Here is a 24,301-nt window from a genome sequence, read left to right as displayed (position 1 = left end):
TGACCCTGCGATCTTGACCCTGAGACTTGAGCCAAAGTCAGGAGTCGGAAGCTTAGCCCATTGAGCCTCCAGGGCACCAGGGAAGCCCTTTCTCCCAGGGCTTTCCGGTCTTCTTTGTACTTGACAAGGATTATCTCTCTGGAATTTGCATTTGAAAAGAATTCCTGGAGATCTCCCGGCAGAACTCCTTGTATTTATAATTGGGAGACCCTGGAGAAAATACAGGCAGCCCTTTCTAGAAGGACTTTGGATCTTTTAAGGTCAGAATGTTTAGAATGCATGTAAGATGTCCCGGTTAAAAAAGGACTGTTGGTCTTTGACTTGCTTTTGGAACCACGCTCCTGGCCCCGTAGACTAGAGGTGTTGAAAGAGGAAGAGCTGTTTTTAGTTTCCCAAAGAATTTCCAAATTGCCTGACAAATATCAAAGGACTGACACATCCGTCCACCTGTGAGAAAGTCCTCTTTTCCTCTGGGGACCTTTAGCTTAGGAGAGGAGGCCTGAAGTAGTTTCCCTCAGCTCTGAACATCAGCTTTTACTTTGGCCAAAGTTCTGATGATGGATTTATGACATTTTTCAACGTATCCTAGCAGGACGTGGCTGGGACAGCGGTAAAGGGCGCTGGCAGCGCAACCTTATGGAGCTGAGAGGCATCTGCAGAAATCCTCCCTTTACCAGGCCTGGAGGCACCCCAAAGATCACCAAGGAAAGACCCAATAGGAGGGGATCCCTGGGTGGCTCAGCGGTTTGCCGCCTGCCTTTGGCCCAGGGCCTGATCCTGGAGTCTCGGGATTGAGTCCCATGTCGGGCTCCCTGCAGGGAGCCTGCTTCTCCCTCTGCCTGTGTCTCTGCCTCTCTCTCTCTCTCTCTCTCTGTTTATCATGAATAAATAAATAAAATCTTAAAAAAAAAAAAAAAAAAAAAAGAAAGACTCAATACCCCGCGTGTCCCAGGCAGCAGGAAGTCAAACCGTGATCTTAGGACGTCAAAGTGGATGAGCGGGAAGGAAATAGTTATTTTGAGAAAGGATTAGTAGTCAATGGGTTTGGATTTGGAAAGAAAGGGCTAATGCGAACTTGTATTTATTTCCCTGTCTGCTGGGCTCAGGAAGTAATCGGTTTAAAACAACTCTGGAGGACCCTCCCTCGGGTGAAGGGACTCCCTTCGCTCAGTCTTTGACCAAAGAGTCTGAGGAGCAACACCTGTAACCGCAGGAGGTTTTGTTTGAAAGGGTGGGGCCTCTGCGGAGTGGAGGGTGATTGAGATGAAAAATTGGGCTGGGAGTCCTCAGGTGAGGAAGGGTGGAGGGGCAGTAGGAGCTATAACAAGGCTTCCTTGTTTTAGACTTTTTATCAGCTTTTTGTAAGGAATCTTTTGATGAGACCATTTTTGGAATCCTGCCTTTTCCTGGAATTCCCCGCATGCCATGGCATCCGTTTCTGTTTATTGAATTTGAGGACTCTGATGTTCAAGTGCAGTTACTAAGTGAACAACACGCTCTGATTGGAAGGTTCCCCTAATGCCCACTGTAATTCTAGGTCATCATTCTGGACTTAACAATTTTCTAATAGGAAGAACCTCATGGAGAACTGTCTCAGACTCTTGCCCCCGACCAGCAGAGCTGCCCTTGGTACCCGGCTGGCTCCCTGCTTGCGATAGGGAGTGGGGCACCCGCTCTGTTCTGGTTCAGTCTCATCCTCAGCCAGGTGCTTGGTTTTTCGGTTTCAGGATTGGGCCTCCTAAGGGTTCCCACCTTTCTCTCAGCAGATGGAGCCTCTCCTCTGGGACAGGGTGTGTTACTGGCCCTCCCTCCCTGTGTCCCCGGACCCCAAGCTGCACTGTGGCTTCACCTGTGCCCTGAGGCGGTGGGGCTCCCTGTCCTTCCCACACCTGGTTAAGGCTTCTTTCTGTTGGGAGATGATGGTCTTCCTGCCCTTCTCAGGCAGCAGGGCTCCCGTAGCTTCAGGCTTATACCCGGCCTGGAGAAAGCAGTTCTCTGGTCTGTATCCTTGATTTCCACCTGGTGTCAGGAGCACCTGGAAAGGTCTAGGAGTGTGGACGAAGCCTGGAGATACAACAGTTTTCCCAGATCTTTGAATCTCAGGCTCTCAGTGAGCAATTTTAGCTGAATTACTTTTTCTGTCTTAGCATCTGGCGTCTGTCTCAAGGAAGTAAGGGTTTGCATCCCCTTTTTCCTTGGAGCAGTCTGTCTTTCCCTACATTTTGGGTTAACAAGTTGCTCTGATCCTTCAGCTCTGATGGATTCAAGAGACATGATTTTGATCATCAAGGTCTCATAAGGTTGAATGTGGGAGTGAGCTCTTTCTAGATTTCTATGTTCCAATCTTAACTTTCCAAAAATCATGATAATATTAGGCTGAGATTGTTTCTGTTGACTTGTAAACCAAGAAATAACAAGAAAAATAGTTCAAACACATTTATACCAAGTGAGGGAAAGCACAAACAAATATCGAAGAGCCTTTGAACACTTCAGAACACCATGAAAGACGAAGGTGGGCATGTCCAGCAGAGATCAGCTCATGGTAAGACAAGCATGGAGTATTCCAGCAGGAACAGTAAGAAGGGAATCTGGGTATATGATTCCAGGACAGTCTAATGACTTCACTTGCTAAAAATTCTCATGGTTTCTTATAACAAGGAATAGGAGAGATTCACATTAGGACCCTCTGTGGAAACTTGCTGATTATTAATATATGAATTTATCCTAAACACAACTGTATAAGACTGTCATCTCACCAAGTAAGAATACAGCTAATAACATTGGGATGCTTAAAAAAATTTTATGTTGAATGCTGCCATAATATTTAAGCGTAACTGGATCTCAGAACTGAACTATTTAATCATTCGGAAATAATTATCGGGCACTTACCACCTGCCAGGCCCTCTGTTATGTGGGGGTCATGAGGGGATAGAAACACCTGAGGCCAAGCATGAGGCAAGATTATGAAGGGCCTACATGAGCAAGGGTCACTGCTTTACATAATACTGTTGTCAGCAGGCTTGTTTTTGTCTAGAGTGTGTATATTATGATAAAACTCAGCGCACCAAAATGAATATTATTCAGTTCATGTTTTATTCTTCCCAAGTAGAATAAAAGCTCCTTGAATACAGCCTGCCCTGTGCACACTGTACCTTCACGAGGGCAGCACAGCGTTTGGGTCCAGGCAGGTGCTAAGTGGCTGGTGGTGAGTGAATATGTATTAATGCCAGTCAGATGGAGGGGGGACTCTTCAGATGTTTCCATGTCCTGTGGTCTCTGTGATGCCTGCTGGTTCCTCCCGAAGAATAATGGAGGACTGGGGGTTGCTGAGGCTGCTACACAGGCAATCATGGGAGAATCAGGACAAGCCAATAAATCTATTGTTAAAAAGACAGTCATAGGCCCAAAATGGTGCTTCAGGCCAGGCTGAGTCCCCAAAACATGCTTAATCCTAACCCAACTGCAGTTGCCACCTCCCCCAGAAATGTTCACCTGTCGGTGAGGAATTCCCTGGTCGGCCCTACTCTGTTCCATGGACCCTCTCCACCTGCCAAAGAGGAGAGGTCATCTGCATGGGGAGAGCCCTGCTCTCCTAATAAAGAGGTGACCTTCCCTGAAACATTCCTTTCTCTTCTTGCCAACTTCTTTCCTATAAAATCTTCCCAATTTTCAGACCTCCTTTCTACTTACCAGAAGGGATGCGACCTGATTCTAGAATCACTTAATAAAACCAGTTATATCTTCAATGGTGAGAAGTCAGAGCTGGGGTGGGGGTGGGACTGGGAAGGAAATGGGGGGTGGGTCACAGGGCAGGAGGGACAGAGAGACAACAGGTGCAGGGCCGGTGCTAGGAGCTGGGTGTTTTCCTGGGTTACTGTCTGGGTGAGAAGAAAGGGTCTGAGAGGTGGGGCCACTTTCCCAGGCCACACAGGACTTGGTCTGTAGCATCTGAATCAGGGGGCGGGGGCGGGATGGACGCTGGTGACAGGGAGAAGCTGGAGGCCAGAGGGGAGGCAGAGCACGAGGGGAAGTGAGACTGAGTAGGTGTCCAGGAGCACATTTGCGTTGTCGCAGAGACTCAGGGAAGGGTTGTGTGTGGAGAGGAAGTCAGAGGAGAGGGGCTGGGAGGGGGTCGGTGTGTGAGGACAGACGTCAAAGAGCCACTTTGCAAGAGAAAGAACATCTGCAAACACGATGCTGTTCCTGCAACTTGTGCTGTTGGCGGTTCTCCTCCTGGGGGGTGACAGCGAAGATGGTGAGAGCTCGGGTCCTGTCTAGTGGCTACAGGACCAGAGAGTGTGAGTGTGTATGTGTGTGTGTGTATGTGTGTGTGTGATTCTGAGTCTGTATACTTGTGTGTATGTGTTTCTTTGTAGGTTCTTTTGTGTTAGTGTGTTTGTGCATATGTCCTTCTGTGTAATTATCTCTGTGTGTGTGTGCTCGGGTGGTGTGGGTTCCCAGCACAGACCTGGGCAGGGAGACAGTCAGCCTGCTTCCTCCCCGAGCATCCCCGGCCCCAGGGCCCTGTGCTCTCCTGAAGGATGGGTGCGAGGCTCAGGCTCGGGGGCAGCACGTGTCTCCTAAGACGCCTATGGCTTCTCTGTCCTCCAGATTTTGGGTCCCGTCCCCAGCCCCGTAGTCTCCATTCCCTCTCCTTCCCAATGCCCTCCTCTTCCTCAGTCTATCTGTCCTTTTCCCGCAGCCTTCCAGGGGCCAGTCTCCTTCCAAGTCATCCTGACCTCATCCCTCTACAACCATTCTTCAACACAAAATCAAGGCTCAGCTTGGCTGGATGAGCTGCAGACTCACGGCTGGGACAGCAAGATGGGCGCGTTCATTTTCCTGTGGCCTTGGTCCACGGGCAACCTAAGCAACGAGGAGCTCATTATAGCGGAAGAGTCCTTCCATTCAAGCACCATTCAACTTCCTCTGTGTTTTCATAACTACTCCAGTGACTGGCAGCTCGAATGTGAGTTCAGTTCCCTCTGGGTGGGATGGAGGAGGCTGGTCTGCGTGTGTCCTGGGATCCTTCTTCCTCCAAGAAAGAGGCTCCATTGGCTTCTAAACCTCATGTGTCCCCATCACGAAGCTGAATCCCACCAGTGTGGGCAGAGGGTGGAGCCAGATCCCGATTGTTGAAAAGCTTCACATCTTCTGCTCCATCCGGCTCCTCTCATTGACCACAGGCTGGGATCTCCCGTCCCACTAGTTCTCCCACGACCACCCCTTTCCCTGGCCTCCAACCAGGCAGCTCTGGTTCTCACTCTGTGACTGACTCCTTGATCTATGTGCTTTTCTCCCCATCCTATCCCAGCAGCGATGTCTGTCTATGCGACCCTGTCACCCTCTGTGCTCCCTTCACCCTCGGTTGTTTCTGGCCCAGCTCTCCCGCCGAGCCCTTCCCTATTCTCTTCCCACCACCTTCATGTCTCTCCTCCAATATTCAGTCCTCAGTCACTTACTTCCTCCTCTGTATCCACCACCACTTCCCCTTTGTGTGAGCCTCCCTTCAAATCAAACTTACATCCATTCCCTGCAATCCCCTCATCTCCAACTTTTGCATCTACTGTCCTGGTTTCCACTCATCTCATTTCATTTCTTTTTTTCCGTCTCTCCTATAATTCACAGTCTCTCTTGCCCAGATCCTTTTCAGGTACAGGTGACATTAGGCTGTGAGCTGCACTTTGGGGAACCATCAGTAGGATTCGTGCGGTTGGCTTATCAGGGGGAAGACCTTATAAGTTTCCAGAACAAGTCATGGTGGCCATCTCCAAAGGGAAGAAGTAGGGCCCAGCAGGTGTGCAGACAAGTCAACGAATTGGACCATGATGACACTGAACTCACACATGAGCTCATCACTGGCCACTGTCCGCGTTTCGTCTTGAGTCTTCTTGATGCGGGGAAGGCAGATCTCCAGCGACAAGGTCAGTCCTCCTCCCTCCCTCCAAGATTCTGCATTTTGTGCTCAGAAATTTGTACTCTTCCTTCAAATTCAGGGTAAGAGAGAGTCAAGAGGGAGAGGGGATGATGGTGATGGGCTTTAAGAGGCAGAAAGGTGTGTCTGTCTAACATGATGTGAGCACCTCCCCTCAGTCTGTGAATCCCTGTCCTGTCTCCGCAGTGAGGCCCGAGGCCTGGCTGTCCGCTGGCCCCAGCCAGGTCTGGCCATCTGCGGCTGGTGTGCCATGTCTCTGGCTTCTACCCCAAGCCTGTGCGGGTGACGTGGATGCGGGGTGAGCAGGAGCAGCAGGGCACCTGGCGAGGTGACGTCCTGCCCCATGCTGACGGGACGTGGTACCTTCAGGTGTCCTTGGATGTGAAAGCCAAGGAGGCGGCCGGCCTGTCCTGCCGTGTGAGACACAGCAGTCTAGGAGGCCAGGACATGGTCCTCCACTGGGGTGAGGAAGAGCTGGGGCCTGGCTGGGAAAGGGGGCATGTTTTGTCCCACAGAGCAGTACAGCCAGATGAAACCTTTGGGAATCTAGGGACTCTGGACCAAAAAGAACACAATATCAGTAATTCAAGAAACAGAAAAGCTGAGGGTGAAGGTCTTGCAAATGTGGGAGGATGTGGCGATTTGGAGAAGGGCCCATCTCTGAGGAGGGATGGGAGAGGATAGATGAGGAACAGCGTTCAGTGAGGTGGAGGGTGATAGGGCCGGAGAGGTCGTGGGAGGTGCAGTTCAACCCGGGGTGGACGGGAAATGACACCCTCTGGGCCCAACCCCACAGAGCAGCCCCACTCCGTGGGCTTGGTCTTCCTGGTGGTGATCGTGCCCCTGGTGCTCCTGGCAGGCCTGGCGTGGTGGCTCTGGAAGCGCTGGTGAGTCTCTGGAGCCCCCTTCCTGCTCTTTTCCCGTGTCTCCCCACCTTTCCGTGTGTCCTCAGCCCTCCTGCGGCCCGTGCCCTCCCCCCTGCAGCCTCCCCTCCACCTGCTGCAGGGGGCCTCCTCCTTGTTCCTCCAGGAAAGCCCACTGGAGACCTCAGTGCACGGACTTCCCTTCGGAGCAGGAACCCAGCAGCCCAGGCTCCAGCACTTACCTAAACCCAGCTCATCACTGACGTCCTGGCCACTCCCTGTGCGCAACTTTATTTCACTTCTGTTTGTTGATCAGTTGTCAACATAAGCTCAACATGATTTAGTTGGATTTGTTGTTCCTATTCGTTTCGGGAATTAATTCTCAAAGATTTAACTCAATGTAAATTGAAGCCCCGGCAACCTCCGTGGGTCAGAGGCCTCAGATGTCACTTCCTCCAGTGAGCCCTCCCTGAGTCAGAAGTGGAAGCAATGGTGAGAATTTCCACCACACTTTACTCCACTTTGGGGATTCTATTCCTGCCCCTCAGCCCTATTGCCCCGTTGGTTCCCTATTCCCTTCTAATTTTTATGATTTTGAGGCAAAGTCTATGTCTTTTTAATAATTGTATCCTTGGCAAGGAGAGTCCCCTGTATGGATTATGTCCCCAATAAAAATATCCACTGAATTTGTGCTAAATCCATAGTGGTTTTTTTTTGTTGTTGTTGTTTTTTCTTTTCCTTCCTGACATATTTATAGTAGTTGAAATGCTTCATTCTCTTCTTTAAAGGTCCTTTCACCTGAATGAGGCAGTTCACACTTGACCTGTTCCCATTGACCTTCTAGGCCTAAGTTGAATCAAGTTTGCTGGGAGGGTGTCTGTTATTTAACCACAGACACCCATTGGATTGGACCCTTTGCTCCAAGTATTCTGAATTAAAAGTGGAAGGCAGGATGCTGTGGGGGGCGGGCGGGAGGGGGGCTCAGGGGCAGCAGCAGAGATGTCACCTATAGTGTCTTGGGCTCCGCTGAGACTCACGGGACCACAATTTCTACTTTTGCAAAGTCAGCAGAGGATTCCCAGGGACCTAAATGTGATGCCTGAGAGGGAGCAGGGCAAGTGTGTCCCTGGGGAAAAGGGGTTGCTCCAGGAAAGAGAGCCGGAGCGTTGCGGTCAGGGATGAATGGGGACCCAGCAAGGAGGGCGCACACAGTGCCTCCTGGCATTCCGGGCTGTGGAGTTGCAGTCCTCAGGTCAGCAAAGGTGAGCCATTGTTCCTGGGGAGATGCTCAGTGGGCTCCTGGGAGACTCTGCTCACAACACCTTCCACCTGATGACCACACAGCCTGGTTTCACGTGTTTCAGTTTTAAGACAGTTCCTCTAATGCATACGTGTATTTGTACACATTTTATCGTATGGAGAATTTCCCGATACTGAATTACCAGCTCAGAAGTGTGTAACATTTCCCAGTTTGGGTACTTGACTGCCAGTGTCTTTGGCATCAGCCCCACAGCTGTGCTTCCCACAATGTTTTTATTTTATTTATTTTATTTTATTATTTTATTTTTAAACATTTTATTTTTTTATTCATAGAGACACAGAGAGAGAGAGAGAGAGAGAGAGAGAGAGGCAGAGACCCAGGCAGAGGGAGATGCAAGCTCCATGCAGGGAGCCGGATGTAGGACTCGATCCCGGGACCCGGGGTCACGCCCTGAGGTGGAGGCAGTGCTAAACCCGCTGAGCCACCCGGGCTGTCCCCCACAATGTTTTTAGAAACAAACAAGATATGGTCATCATCTCACCAATCCATGATCATAGCTCCTTTCCCCTTTCTCGTGGCATCATCACAGGATTCTCGTTGTTACTTTAGCACTTTCTGGGGTGGATCCACATGGACATCATGATTGTCCTGCCCCTTTTCCTGGATTTACTGCACTGTAGCTTCATTAGCACTGAGCTCATGGCCACAGCTCTGCACCGGGGTCTGAGCAAGCCCGCTGTACACACGCATATTGTCTGTGAGGCACATCTCACCTTCCTGTGCTTAGGTCATCAGTCAGCTCCGGGGCCCTGGGCTTCCGGCACTTTTTAAACAGTGACATCACCTAGAAGGACCATGCAAATGAGGAAACATGGCGGTTCACCAATGGACCGTGAACAAGATCCATGTTTACAGTGTGGGAATTAACAGGGGAATCTCAGGGGCACCTGAGGTGGGTGACACGTCAGGCCACCCTTTGTGTCCATGAACAGTGGTGGGTTCATGTGTCTGGGGCTGCAAGTCAACGTCCCCAGGTAGGTGCATCAGCCCAGAGTCCACGAATAAGGAAATGGATGCTTTGTGACCAATGACCTCCATGGCAGTGCAAGCGGAGACATCCACAGCCTGACTTCAGTTACTCTAGATCTCGTTAATTAGCTAAAATAATCATTCTCAAGCCCTGACCTTGCAGCAGGGACATTTAGTGTCACGTAGTGGGGAGGAAAAGGTCATCACTGCCTCTGGAGTGTAAAAGTTTTGCTTTCCTAATGTGTTTACCTGTTTCATTGTGTTTCTATCTAGTTTCTTCTTCCTTCCCTCCTTCATTCCTTTCTTCCTTCTCCTTTTCTTTCCCCATTTGCTCTCTCCCTTCCTTTTCCTTCCTCCCTTCACTTCCCATTCCTTCCTTCTTTCTTTTCTGTTTTATCCTTGAATTTGATTTTCGGAAGTTTCTCAAATATATCGTTTTAAATTAAAAGGAAAAAAAAACATTCACACAGAAGAGATTCGACTTATCTACTTTGAAGAAATATATTAAAGAAAATGGAAGGTTAAAAAAAATCACACCCCAAATATGGTTTGGCAAATGTTTTCTTAAATTTTAAATTAAGAGGAAAAAAAGAACTCATTCACACAGAAGAGATTCGACTTATCTGCTTTGAAGAATTATATTAAACAAAATGGAAGGTAAAAAAAAAAAAAATCGCACCCCAAAAATGGTTTGGCAAAATATATCAAATGGAGTTTAAAAGACTTGCTTAAATAGAATTAAGAATCTTTAAAAGGTAAATGCTTAAAAGGTCAAATAATTATGCAATCTTAGCATAAGCAGACCAAACATCCAAGGAAACTGTCCTTTCAAAAGAAGACTGAATTTTAATTTTGTATGGGGTTAATTTTGATATTAAAACTTATTTTTTAGCAAATTTATTTTAATTTCACCCAGCTTGACCATGTATTATTCTTTTTAAAGCTACCATTCCCACAAGCCTTCTACAATTTTCTTTTTTATATTTGATTTTTGTCCAATGTTTTTCTTTAAAGCAGTAGCCTCATTTTAGACAAAATTGCTTTCTTTTCTTTCAACAACAAAAAAATGCATCTCTCTTCCTTACACTCCTTCTGACCACAAACACATCCTATTTTCCCTGTGTATGAGGATATTCCCTTTGTGATTTCTAGTAGCTTTCATTATATATATATTACTTAGAATAATTAACCCTTATTAACTTTCTTTTCTACTGAAACCTAAGAGGTGAGCCATTGTGAAGTGTCACATTGGATTTCTCAAACGTCTACATTTATGAAGACATTTAAAGTTTCTAGAAGCATGTGTCACCTGAATTTTATAATGCAACACTGACATACCCAAATATTTTAATTTTTTTTGTACTAAGCCCAAAGTAGAGAAGCCTGTGTTTAGTAATAAATGCTCTAGAATTTTGTCTTATCTGGAAAAGATGCAGACATTTAATGGCTTGGACTTAATTCAGTTAAGCCAAAACTTAGCGAAACTTTTGAGATTTTTAAATTACCAAAGACTTTGGAACCATTTGAAATCTACCTACAACCCTTTTTACCTTATTCACATCTATTTAGTTTACTTGTTCTTAACAATTATGTTCAGATTACCCACAAAACTTCAGGACGCATTAGAGGAAGTCAACCACCATTTATGTTTTGTTATTGTTATTGACGACTCTTACCCAAGATTAGGTCAATTTATTAGGCTGGAGAAACGGGTAGAAGTGTTATAGATAATGTTGAAAACTCTAAACGCGTTTGTTTTAATTAAGCCATCAATCTCAAAGTAGCTTTTATATTAAATATTCTTCCATTTACATGAGCCTGAACAACATTGGGGTCCATTTCTATTATTTTGAGTTTTAGAATGCCCAATCCTCATACCTGCAGGCCTTCAAACCCACTAAACAGCTCTTTCACAAATTAATTTTAGCAAAGCCTCCCCAAGATGGAAACACATTTCCAACACAGGTATAGACACGCATGAACACACAAGACAGATACAGAATGGACAGCTTCCGTTTTAAAATTACTGCCGCCGTCAATCAGGTGCAACATTCACCCCTATAAAAGTTGCACTTGAGGTGTTTGTTTGTTTGGGGTATTTTCCGTAGAAGAAATAAATGAACATGATTTGTCTACACGGCAAAGATTTTTTTAAAAGGGGGTGACTGGGTGACGGGCACTGAGGTGGGCACTTGACGGGATGAACATTGGGTGTTGGTGTTATTCTATAAGTTGGCAAATTGAACACCAATAAAAAATAAATTTATAAAAAATAAAATAAAATAATAAAATAAAATAAAATAAAATAAAATAAAATAAAGGTATTTGTGGCAAAGACACTTAAGATTTGTATTTGTCCTTGGCAAGTCCAGTTTTAAATGGGCTTTCCGGTCTTCTTTGCACTTGACAAGGATTATCTCTCTGGAATTTGCATTTGAAAAGAATTCCTGGAGATCTGCCGGCAGAACTCCTTGTATTTATAATTGGGAGACCCTGGAGAAAATACAGGCAGCCCTTTCTAGAAGGACTTTGGATCTTTTAAGGTCAGAATGTTTAGAATGCATGTAAGATGTCCCGGTTAAAAAAGGACTGTTGGTCTTTGACTTGCTTTTGGAACCACGCTCCTGGCCCCGTAGACTAGAGGTGTTGAAAGAGGAAGAGCTGTTTTTAGTTTCCCAAAGAATTTCCAAATTGCCTGACAAATATCAAAGGACTGACACATCCGTCCACCTGTGAGAAAGTCCTCTTTTCCTCTGGGGACCTTTAGCTTAGGAGAGGAGGCCTGAAGTAGTTTCCCTCAGCTCTGAACATCAGCTTTTACTTTGGCCAAAGTTCTGATGATGGATTTATGACATTTTTCAACGTATCCTAGCAGGACGTGGCTGGGACAGCGGTAAAGGGCGCTGGCAGCACAACCTTATGGAGCTGAGAGGCATCTGCAGAAATCCTCCCTTTACCAGGCCTGGAGGCACCCCAAAGATCACCAAGGAAAGACCCAATAGGAGGGGATCCCTGGGTGGCTCAGCGGTTTGCCGCCTGCCTTTGGCCCAGGGCCTGATCCTGGAGTCTCGGGATTGAGTCCCATGTCAGGTTCCCTGCAGGGAGCCTGCTTCTCCCTCTGCCTGTGTCTCTGCCTCTCTCTCTCTCTCTGTTTATCATGAATAAATAAATAAAATCTTAAAAAAAAAAAAAAAAAAGAAAGACTCAATACCCCGCGTGTCCCAGGCAGCAGGAAGTCAAACCGTGATCTTAGGACGTCAAAGTGGATGAGCGGGAAGGAAATAGTTATTTTGAGAAAGGATTAGTAGTCAATGGGTTTGGATTTGGAAAGAAAGGGCTAATGCGAACTTGTATTTATTTCCCTGTCTGCTGGGCTCAGGAAGTAATCGGTTTAAAACAACTCTGGAGGACCCTCCCTCGGTTGGAAGAAATATTTTGCTGTGGCCCTTTGCTCGGTCTTTGACCAAGGAGTGGAAAAAGTACACTTTCAAGTGCACTTCTTCAATGAACGCTGTCTGATTGGAAGGTTCCCCGTAGCGCCCACTGTCAGTCTAGGTCAGTTGTAATACGTACACTTACCCTGCTCCATGACTCCAGCTTCCAGGACTGAGGTTCTTAGACATGAGCTGAGCAGTGTAGTGCCCAAGACTGCGAATCCGAGAAACCACCGAGGAGCCAATACCCATGCCAGCGCACGAGGGTTTACTTGCAAGCTCGAGCTTGGGTCCAAGTATACCCGACACAGCGGAGCAGGGACTTGGATCCCGAAGTGGGTTACAGCTGGGTTTTTTATGGGCTGGTCTAGGGGATTTTCAGGAGGGGGGGGAGGAATTTTTCAAGTTCTGTTTACATTCTGATATGGGGCTTTCATGGGCATTGAGCTCTGTTCTCATTCTAATATGGGACTTTCTGCCACGGGTGTGGGCTCTGTTGTCTTTCTGATATGGGATTCCCTGCCAAGGGCAATTCTGTAGTTTTTCCTGTAAAGTTCAGCTCTTATTCATGGGGGCCTAAGATGGCTGTACTGGTGCTAATGCTAAACGTGAGGTGGAATGGCCTTAATTTTTCTCGGCCTCCACAAGCAGGTGCTCCTGAAGGTGACATGCTTGACTGTTTAGAATTTAAGGACCTCATGAAGCCTCTGGGTTTCCTAGAGCTGCAATAATAGCTACAAAGGACGGGCCATGGGGTTGGGGTTGTGCATGGGCTACGGTGTACCTCATTGCTCAGTTTTCTTGAGGTTGGCAGGTGACCGAGTGTCAATCCGACCCATCTGGTGACCAACTTCTGTCTCAGGAACCTTCTGGGGGGTGGCGAGGGCTCTAACAGCCTTTCAGTGCTCCAATGCTCCCAACTTTGGGGCTGTTTGACCCCTGAGATCCTTCTAGCAACTGCCTTCATTTACACACACCAAGACAACAAACATGCACCTACCTATAGGATCAGTTCTACATCTGGCCATAAGAAGGCCCCAAGCACCATCAACTCCCCTGCGACCTTGTGGAAGCTGTGCCCCCAAGAGTTTGGTCTCAAAGGCTAGGGGTGTGGCCTTGGGCAGACCGTTCTGGCAGCTCTGTGTGCTCCAGGGAAGGCTGCAGGTCCGGGTGGCTCCAGGTGTAAGCGTCTGCAAGCTCCAGCTGACCCTGCCTGGAAAAGAAAGCCAATAGGATTGGGAATGCCAGCGAACGGGGCTCCGGGCCAGGAGCTTACCTGCGGTCCTTGGGAAGGTGGGAAATGCAGTGGGGTTCAAGGGTGCCTGGGGTCCTGCTGTGTTTCTCCAGGTCCCTCAAGGATGCTGGAAGCTCACTTGGGATCCCACCGATACCACCAAATCGACTAAATAATAAAATTCAAACAAGTACTTTTGAAAATCTAATTGGCTCTATTGAATGATTCATGAATCAGCAGGACCCACCTCTGAAGTAGGGAGGCACTAGGGGGAGTTGTACAATATGAAATATTTTATAGGCCAAGGTGAGGCCAGGCAGCTATTAGCAAAAGAGAAGGAGCGTTCCAACACCCAGGCCTGCTTTCTAGGCGGAGGAGCAAAGGGTGTTATCATGCACATGACCTCATCTACCTTTTGAGTGGAGAGGACTCAGGTGACGGACTCATTGGCTCTGATGGAAAGAAAAATTTACTGACACTGACTGGTTAAGGCTACATTTCCGGTGGGGTTCAGTTAGTTAGGATGGGTATGAAGCCCCCGTGTGCAGACTCCGTTCAGGGCATCATTCTGGACTTAACAATTTTCTAATAGGAAGAACCTCATGGAGAACTGTCTCAGATTCTTGCCCCCGACCAGCAGAGCTGCCCTTGGTACCCGGCTGGCTCCCTGCTTGCGACAGGGAGTGGGGCACCCACTCTGTTCTGGTTCAGTCTCATCCTCAGCCAGGTGCTTGGTTTTTCGGTTTCAGGATTGGGCCTCCTAAGGGTTCCCGCCTTTCTCTCAGCAGATGGAGCCTCTCCTCTGGGACAGGGTGTGTTACTGGCCCTCCCTCCCTGTGTCCCCGGACCCCAAGCTGCACTGTGGCTTCACCTGTGCCCTGAGGCGGTGGGGCTCCCTGTCCTTCCCACACCTGGTTAAGGCTTCTTTCTGTTGGGAGATGATGGTCTTCCTGCCCTTCTCAGGCAGCAGGGCTCCCGTAGCTTCAGGCTTATACCTGGAGAAAGCAGTTCTCTGGTCTGTATCTTGGCTGCCAGCCTTTCAGGAGCACCTGGTGTGGTGTGGTCAATGGAAGAAGTCTAGAGATAAGGATAATTTCCTGATACTGTGATTCTCGGAGTTCCAGGTACTCATGCCAGTCTTTAGTCATCTGTTGACAATTTCAGTGGAATTATTTGTTCTGACTTAATTATTTTTTCTGAGCATCTGTCATATGTCCCCAGTAAGCAAGCATCCCCTATTTCTTTTGAAGAGTCTGTCTTTCCACATATTTTGATTACCACGTTGCTCTGATCCTCTGGCTCTGATGGATTCAAGAGACAAGGTTTTGATTATCCAGCTCTTAAAATTCTTAACTATGGGAGTGGGTTCTTTCTATATTCCAATCATAACTTTCTAAAAAAAATCTGTTTAGCATTAGCCTGAGATTACATCTGTTTACCTGTTAACCAAGAAATAACAAGTCAAATAGCCAAACACATTTATCCAGGTGATATAAAGCACAAACAAATATTGAACTGTCATAAAACCTTAAGACCATCATGAAAAAGGAAGGTCAGCATGTCCAGCAGAGGTCAGCTCATGAGAAAACAAGCATGGAAGAGTAAGCAGGAAGAGTAAGAAGGGACTCTGGACACATGATTCTAGAACATTCTACTAACTTCACTTGCTTCACAGTCTCATGGTTTCTTATAACAAGTAATAAGAGTTTCAAGCAAGACCCTCTGTGTAAACTCCATAATTTTTGCATATGACTTTATTTTGAAAAAAAAAATTGGTAAGATTGTCATCTCATGAAGTAGGAATGCAACTAATAATTTTGTGATGCTTACAAAATTTTTATGTTGAATATCTTCAGGGTTTTGAAAGTAATTGGACCCCAGAACTGAACTATTCAATCATTCAGAAATAACCATTGGGCACCTACCACATGCCAGGCCCTCTGTTATGTTGGGGTCGTGAAGGGGGAGAAATGCCTGAGGCCAAGCAGTGAGTCAAGATTATGAATGAGCAAGGGTCACCACCTTAGAAATATTATTTCCAGCAGGCTTCTTTTTGTCTAGATTGTGTGTATTATAATAAAGCTCAGCACACCAAAATGAATAGTCTTCATTTAAGTGTTATTTTCCTAAATAAACTAGGAACTCCTTGAAGAAAGTGACTGTGAACACTGTATTTTCATGAAGGCAGCACGGTGCTTGGATATAGGCAGATGCTAAATGTCAAATTGGTGTGCGAGTAGGTATTAATGCCAGTCAGATGGAGGGGGTATTTTTCAGATATTTCCATGTCCTGTGGCCTCAGTGATGCCTACTGGTTCCTTCCTAAGAAAATGGAGGACTGGGGGTTGGTGAGACTCTTACATAAGCAACCATGGGGGGATTTGTACAAGTAAATAGAGTAATTGTTTCAAAGAAACCCATAAGCTGAAAATGGCATCTCAGGCCAGGCCAAGTCCCCAACCCTTGATTAATCCTTAACCCAACTGCAATTCCAACCTCCCCCAGAAATGTTCACCATCAGTGAGGAATTCTCTGGTCAGCCCCAGTGAGTTACTCTGTCACATGTGCCCTCTCCACCCCACAAGGAGGGGAGGTCATCTGCATGGTAAGACCCCCTGCTTTTCCATTTAAGGGAAGTTGACCTTGCCTGAAACACACCTGTCTTTTTTGTCAACTTCCTTCCAACAAAAACCCCCCATTTGCACCACTCGTCAGAGCTCCCCTCTATCGGCCTGATGGGAGGCTGCCCTACTCTCGAATCACTTAAGAAAACCAGGTAGGTCTTCAGATTTATCTGGTTGATTTTGTTTTTTAACTAAAGCAATGAGAGGACAGATACGTGAATGAGTTGGAAGGTTGCTGGTGAGACAGGGAAGGAAATACCTGGGCGGGGGGGGGGGGGGGGGGGGGGGGCGGTCCACAGGGCAGGAGGGACAGAGAGACAGCAGGTCCAGGGCTGGTGCTGGGAGCCGGGTGTTTTCCTGGGTTACAAGGAAAGGGTGAGAAGAAAGGGCCTGAGAGGTGGGGTCACTTTTCCAGGCCACACAGGACTTGATCTGTATCATCTGAATCAGGGGGTGGGGGCGGGATGGGCACTGGAAGAAGCTGGAAGGGAGAAGCTGGAGGCCAGAGGGGAGGCAGAGCAGGAGGGGAAGTGAGACTGAGTAGGTGTCCAGGAGGAGCACATTTGTGTTGTTGCAGAGACTCAGGGAAGGGTTGTGTGTGCAGAGGAAGTCAGAGGAGAGGGGCTGGGAGGGGGTCGGTGTGTGAGGACAGATGTCAAAGAGCCACTTTGCAAGAGAAAGAACATCTGCAAACACGATGCTGTTCCTGCAACTTGTGCTGTTGGTGGTTCTCCTCCCTGGGGGTGGGGGGGGTGGGAGGGGTGGGGGGGTGGGGGGGGTGGGGGGGTGACAGCGAAGATGGTGAGAGCTCCGGTCCTGCCCAGTGGGCGCACGTGTGTGTGTGTGTACATGTGTTGGCGTGTCTGTATGTGTGTTTTATTATGCGCATGTGTGTATGAGTGTGTATGTGTGCATGTCTGTACATGTTTCCCCGTGCCTGTATGCTTGTGTGCATGTGATTGTATGAATGTTCTTTTGTGTTAGAGTGCATAAATGTATGTGTTTGTGTTGATGTGTAGGTGTGTTTCTGCATGTGTACATGTGTGCACTCATGGTGAGGGTGGGGGTACATGTGTGCACTAGTGGTGTGGGTTCCCCAGCACATACCTGGGCAGGGAGTGAGTCCGCCTGGTTCCTCCCTGGCATCCCCGGCCCCAGGGCCCTGTGCTCTCCTGAAGGATGAGTGCGAGGCTCAGGCTCGGGGGCAGCACGTGTCTCCTGAGACGCCTATGGCTTCTCTGTCCTCCAGATTTTGGGTCCCATCCCTGGCCCCTTAGTCTCCACTCCCTCTCTTCCCAATGTCCTCCTCTTCCTCAATCTCTCTGTCGTTTCCCACAGGCTTCCAGGGGCCAGTCTCCTTCCAGATCATCCTGACCACATCCTTCTACAACCGTTCCTCAACACAAAATCAAGGCTCAGCTTGGCTGGATGAGCTGCAGACTCCCGGCCGGAACCCCAAGACTGGCAGTTTCTTTTACCGGCAGCCTTGGTCCAAGGGCAACTTCAGCAACAAGGAGCTGATGAAAGCAGAAAACTTATTCCATACTTTCTCCATTAGATCTCCTCTGCTTTTTCATGACCATTTCAGTGACTGGCAGCTCAAATGTGAGCTCAGTTCCCTCTGGGTGGGATGGAGGAGGCTGGTCTGCGTGTGTCCTGGGATCCTTCTTCCTCCAGGAAAGAGGCTCCATTGGCTTCTGAACCTCAGGTGTCCCCATCACGAAGCTGAATCCCACCAGTGTGGGCAGAGGGTGGAGCCAGACCCCGATTGTTGAAAAGCTTCACATCTTCTGCTCCATCCTGCTCCTCCCATTGACCACAGGCTGGCCTCTCCCGTCCCACTAGTTCTCCCAAGACCACCCCTTTCCCTGGCCTCCAACCAGGCAGCTCTAGTTCTCACTCTGTGACTGACTCCTTGATCTGTGTGCTTTTCTCCCCATTTTATCCCATCAATGATGTTTAACTCTGTGTTCCCTGTAAGCCACAGCGCTCCCTTCACCCCACATTGTTTTTACCCCAGCTCTCCCGCTGAGCCCTTTGCTATTCTCTACCCACACCCATACACCCATCATGTCTCTCCTCCAACATTTGTTCTTTCCTCAGTCATTCATCTCTTTCTCCAACTCTGTCAAACACCACTTCTCCTGTGTGAGCCTCCCCTCAAACCAAAGCGTTTCCCTCTAATCCCCTGAACTTCCCCTTTGCTTCCACCATCCAAGGGTTCCACTCATGTCACTTCATCTCCTTCACTCGCCGTGTCCTGTAACTCACAGTCTCTCTTCCCCAGATCCCTTTCAGGTACAGCTGGTATTAGGCTGTGATTCTCACATTGGAGAAGCATCAGTAGATTCACCAAGATGGCTTATCAAGGATCTGATCTCCTGAGCTTCCAGAACATGTCATGGTGGCCATCTCCAAAGGGAGGAAGTAGGGATCAGTAGGTCTCTATTCAACCAGGGCCATGTTTCCCATGAAATAGTATGCAAGCTCCTCAATGAGATCTGCCCCCCGATCCTGTTGAGTCTTCTTTTTTTTTTTTTTTTTTTTAAATTTTTTTTAAATTTTTTTTAAATTTTATTTATTTATGATAGTCACATAGAGAGAGAGAGAGAGAGAGAGGCAGAGACGTAGGCAGAGGGAGAAGCAGGCTCCATGCACCGGGAGCCTGACGTGGGATTCGATCCGGGGTCTCCAGGATCGCGCCCTGGGCCAAAGGCAGGCGCCAAACCGCTGCGCCACCCAGGGATCCCCTGTTGAGTCTTCTTGATAAAGGGAAGGCGGATCTCCAGCGACAAGGTCAGTCCTGCTCTCTCCCTCCAAGATTGTGCATTCTGCACTCAGAAATCTGCACTCTTCCTTCAAATTCAGGGTAAGATGGAGTCAAGAAGGAGAGGGGGTGATGGTGATGGGCTTCAAAAGGCGGAAAGGTGTGTCAATCCAAAGTGATGTGAGCACCTCCCCTCAGTCTGTGAATCCCTGTCCTGTCTCTGCAGTAAGGCCCGAGGCCTGGCTGTCCGCTGGCCCCAGCCCTGGGCCTGGCCGTCTGTGGCTGGTGTGCCACGTCTCCAGCTTCTATCCCAAGCCTGTGCGGGTGACGTGGATGCGGGGTGAGCAGGAGCAGCAGGGCACCCGGCGAGGTGAGGTCCTGCCCCATGCTGATGGGACATGGTATCTCTGAGTGAACCTGTATGTGGCAGCCTGGGAGGTGGCCGGCCTGTCCTGCCAGGTGAGACACAGCAGTCTAGGGGGCCAGGACATGGTCTTCCACTGGGGTGAGAAAGAGCTGGGGCCCAAGTGGGAAAAGGGGGCAGTGGTCTTTCAGCAGAGTTGGGGAGCCTGATGAAATATTTGGGAATCTAAGGACTGCAGACCAAAAAGGACTTAAAATTAATAATTCAAGAAACAGAAGAACTGAGGGTGAGGGTCTTGCAGATGTGGGGACATGGGGAGGTTTGGATGAATGGTGTATTTCAGAAGTGGGATGGGAGAAAAAAGTGGAAGAGAGAGGTTGGTTCAGCAAAGATGACACAAGTAAAGAGGACCAAGGAGTACAGTTCAACCCGGGGTGGACAGGAAATGACACCCTTTGTGCCCAACCCCACAGAGCAGCCCCACTCCATGGGCTTGGTCTTCCTGGTGGTGATCGTGCCCCTGGTGCTCCTGGCAGGCCTGGCGTGGTGGCTCTGGAAGCGCTGGTGAGTCTCTGGAGCCCCCTTCCTGCTCTTTTCCCGTGTCTCCCCACCTTTCCATGTGTCCTCAGCCCTCCTGCGGCCCGTGCCCTCCCCCCTGCAGCCTCCCCTCCACCTGCTGCAGGGGGCCTCCTCCTTGTTCCTCCAGGAAAACACCTGGAGACCTCAGTGCACGGACTTCCCTTCGGAGCAGGATCCCAGCAGCCCAGGCCCCAGGACTGACCTAAACCCAGCTCAGCACTGATGTTCTGGCAACTCCCTGTGTGCAACTTTATTGAACTTCTGTTTATTGATCAGTTGTCAATATAAGCTCAGCGTCATTTAGTGGGGTTTCTTGTTCTGGTTGGTTCTTGAACTGGAGTCTGAAAGTTTAACTCAATATAAAATGAGGTCCCAGCAACCTCTATGGGTCACAGGCATCAGATGTCACTTCCTCCAGTGAGCCCTCCCTGAGTCAGAAGTGGAAACAATCTCTGCCCGGTGAGAATATCCACCACTTTAACCTGCACTTTGGCTAAACTATTCCTGACCCCAGGTCTCGTTGCCCCTTTTCCTTTGTAATTCTTAAAATTCTTGAAAGAAAGATCATGTCCTTTCTATATTTGCATCCTTGCCAACGAACCTCACCTATATGGAATTTGTACTCAATAAAAATATATGTTGAATGTAGGACAAATTCATAGTGTTTTTTTTTTTCTTTTGCTTCCCAATATGTTTGTAGTTGAGACATTTGATGCTTTGTTTTTTGTAAAAGTCCCCTCACTTAGCTAGTGTCTTCACTCTTTCTCTGTTCCTGTTGACATCTCCAGGTCCTTAAGTAGAAACAAGTTTGCCTGGGAGGATGTCTATTACTTAACCACAGACACCCATTGGACTGGACCTGTTGCACCAAGTATTCTGAATTACAAGTGGAAGGCAGGATGCTTGCTGTGTGTGGGGCTCAAGGGCAGCAGCAGAGATGTCACCTTGGGGCTTGATAGAGATATAAGGTCTTAGGCTCAGCTGAGAATCACTGAACCACAATTTCTACTTTTGCAAAATCAGCAGAGGATTCTCAGGGACCTAAATGTGATGCCTGAGAGGGAGCAGGGCAAGTGTGTCCCTGAAGGGTAAAGAGAAAATCCAGAAAAGGGAACATTTACCTCTCAGGAATGAATGGGGATCCATCAAGGAGGATGCATATAGTTCATCCTGGCATTTGTGGCTGGTGTATTCTAGTCACTGGAGACCGGGAGTCAGTGACAGTGAGCCGGTGCTCCTGGGGCAAAATCGAGGTTGAGTGTCTGGGGGACTCTGTTCACAATGCTTGCCAACTGATGACTACCCATCTTGGTTTCATGTGTGTTTCTGTTTAAAGACAGCTTCTTTAATACATATGTATATTTGTAAACAATTTATCATAGAATATTTCCCTGGACTGAAATACCAGCTCAGAAGTGTGTAACTTTTCCAGCTTAGGTACTGTGAGCACCGGTTTTTTTGCCTTCAGCCCTGTTGCTGTGCTGCCCGTGATGATTTTAGGAGCAGACAAATAAGAAATGGTCATTATCTCAGGAATCCATGAATATAGCTCCTATTCCTCTTTCCTGTGGTGTCATGATAGCATCCAAATGTTACTTTAGCACTTTCTGGATTGGCTCCACATGCACATCATGAATGTCCTATTCTTTTTCCTGGATTTACTGCATTGTTGATTCATTAGCACTGAACTCACGGCTCACAGCTCTGCATCAGGAGCCTGAGTGAGCCTTAGCTAAGAAGGTGTTTTGTCTGTGAGGCACATCCCCCCTTCTTGTACTTAAGAACACCAGTCAGCCTTGCAGCCTTGGCTTCAGACATTTTAAACACTAAAATCACCAAGAAAAAGCACATAAATGCAGAAAATGAGGCATCAAATGGACCATAAATAGGACTCGTGTTTACAGAGTGGGAATTAAAACAGAGAGGCACAAGAGCACCTGGTTCAGCCTCAGCTAGGATCACCTGAGGTAGGTGCCCCTTTTGGCCACTCTATGTGTCCGGGAGTAGCACTCAGCACAATGGTCTGGAGGTTACAATTCAATATTAGTAGGTAGGCCAATCAGCACAGACAGATTCTGTGATAATGAAGATGGACTCCCTGTGACTGGTGACGCCCATGGCAGTGCAAGTGGAGACATCCATGGCTAGACTTCAGTTACTCTAGATTTCATTAATTAACTCAAGGAACCATTCTCAAGCTCTGACCATGCCGCAGGGACATTTTGAGTGTAAAGCAGTGGGGAGGAAAAGGTCATCACTGTTTTAGAAGCTTGAAATTTTTTGCTTTCCTGATTTGATTATGGTTTTCATTGTTGTTTCTATGGAGTTCGTTAGTACAGCAACTTAAGTGGGTGAACTAGGGTAAAGGGATGTAGTTCTAATATGTTTAGGTGTTGATAGAAGGGCCCAGAGCAGAAGAACCTCCCAAGGAACCCAATACAGGCACAGGAAGGCACATGTGGACATTTCTGGAAAATAACATTGACATAGGAGGGGTGGTAAAGGTGAAAATTATGGAATGAGGGAGTGGAAACAGTGATACTTCCCCAATTTTCTCTCCTGGATTAGGCCAGCTGGTTGCTTCTCTAGGTCCCAATCTACTGAGTGATCCTCACATTGCCACTATGTTGTTTTTGGTTGGTTGACTCTACCCTCATGTGTAGCCCTGGGCTCCAATCAGCCTGAGGTCATCAGGAGACAGACAGAAGGATGCACTGGTAACCTCCAGTTCAGGCCAGTCATCAGACAGATCCCATTTGTCCTCACCCAGGTTGATGGTTTGGGGCCATCTGCTCCAGGTGGCATAGGTCACACAAAGCCTGCTTTTTATGGTCAATGACAGGGGAAAGAGATGCTCTCTCTTGTCCTAGATTATATTGTGCAGAGTATAATGCTGGAAACAACTACAATCCATTTTTCAGCAACAGAAGCAAGCCTGAGGCTGAAATCTGTATGCCTGAAGGTAGAGACATCGTATACATGAAATTTGTTAAGAGAGTAGATCCCAAGTGTTTCACTACAAATACATAAAAGAAAAATAAAGAAGGAAGCAGGTCAGGAGGGAGAAGCTTCATTGGCAGAGTTGTAAGAGGATCCCAGACTTGCTTATCGCTTGAAAACAGCTAGATAAATATCTAATAATTTTGAATACCCAGAAATTAATCTGAGGATTGAGAGAACAAACTGCACAACTTAGGGAGAGAAGAGGCCACATCATGGAAGGTAGGGGGCACAGAATCATGGTTTGGGTAGATACAAATCACAGGTGCTATGGAAGGGTAGGAGTCCTGGTTGTGGATGGAGGAGAGAAAAAGAAAGAGAGGGAGAGAGGGTTAGAGAGGAGCCCACAGGGGATCACACAATGAAAACAGTTCCCCAATGCCACCTACTGGGAAAAAGAGAGGGACTGATTTTCATGAGTTATTACAACCAGTAGGGATGAAAGACTGGAATTTTAGAAGTTGACACTTTGGCCGGTGTGGGTCTGGCAGGTGCTGTTGTGCTCCTCTGGAGAAGGAGGACAGTAACCCAGGGACAGGTGGCACAATCTAAGGATTTCCTGGAACATTCAGGAGAAATAGTTCCCCTTTCTTGGAGTACATCTGGGGGAGGTGGCTTTGCATACCCAGGGACAAAGAAACTGGCTAGCGCCATTACCCTCCTCTGTCCCAGAACATAGGTGCAAAGACATTCGCAGAGAGGGACCTACCTGGACACCACTTATTTGCTGTACTTTACTCCAAACTCCCAGCCCCTGTGTTTTGGTGTGACTTCCTTCTGGGATAAACCTGCACCAGTCCCAGCCCAGTGAGACCCTCCCCCAAAGAATCAGTGGGAGTCTGCACCATGCCAGTTCCCTGAAGTTTGGAATTTCAAAATCCAGCATCCCTGGGATAAAACATAGAGGCACTGTGCTGTTGGGTGGGAGATGGTCTGGACACAGTTAGGGTAAATGCAAGGATGTGAGGGGCACCAGGGACATTAAAGAGGAAATTGTTTGCTCTTCTGAGAGGGCTTCTCTAATAGCAACAGGCATGGCTCCCCTCTCTGGGAATGAGTGATGGGCCTGGGGCCATTTTCCTCCCCCACCACTCAGCATAAACTTTTATTAAGTAGCACAGTGCCAACAGTAGTGGCCTAAACCACTTGCACCAAGTCCTTGCCCCTCTGCACTCTGCAAGTGCTACTTTTCTCAGGCAAGTATTTCTGAG

General features: G+C 47.9%; 1 protein-coding gene and 1 pseudogene across 1 annotated transcript in view; both read left to right on the top strand.

Annotated features, from left to right (window-relative positions):
- The first annotated feature begins 4,089 nt into the window (after positions 1 to 4,089).
- Positions 4,090 to 24,301, top strand: part of LOC112642937 (T-cell surface glycoprotein CD1a-like) — a 114,654-nt gene continuing 94,442 nt past the window's right edge. The window contains exon 1 of the mRNA XM_025420687.3: positions 4,090 to 4,255. Coding sequence (XP_025276472.1) covers positions 4,195 to 4,255 — 61 coding nt within the window. The 5' untranslated portion in view covers positions 4,090 to 4,194. The remainder of the gene's footprint in view (positions 4,256 to 24,301) is intronic.
- On the top strand, positions 17,078 to 20,079 carry LOC125754560 (T-cell surface glycoprotein CD1a-like; annotated as a pseudogene).

The sequence above is a fragment of the Canis lupus genome, chromosome 38 (assembly GCF_003254725.2).
Source record: "Canis lupus dingo isolate Sandy chromosome 38, ASM325472v2, whole genome shotgun sequence".
NCBI classification, from domain to species: domain Eukaryota; kingdom Metazoa; phylum Chordata; class Mammalia; order Carnivora; family Canidae; genus Canis; species Canis lupus.
This window is presented reverse-complemented; position numbering and strand designations above follow the sequence as displayed.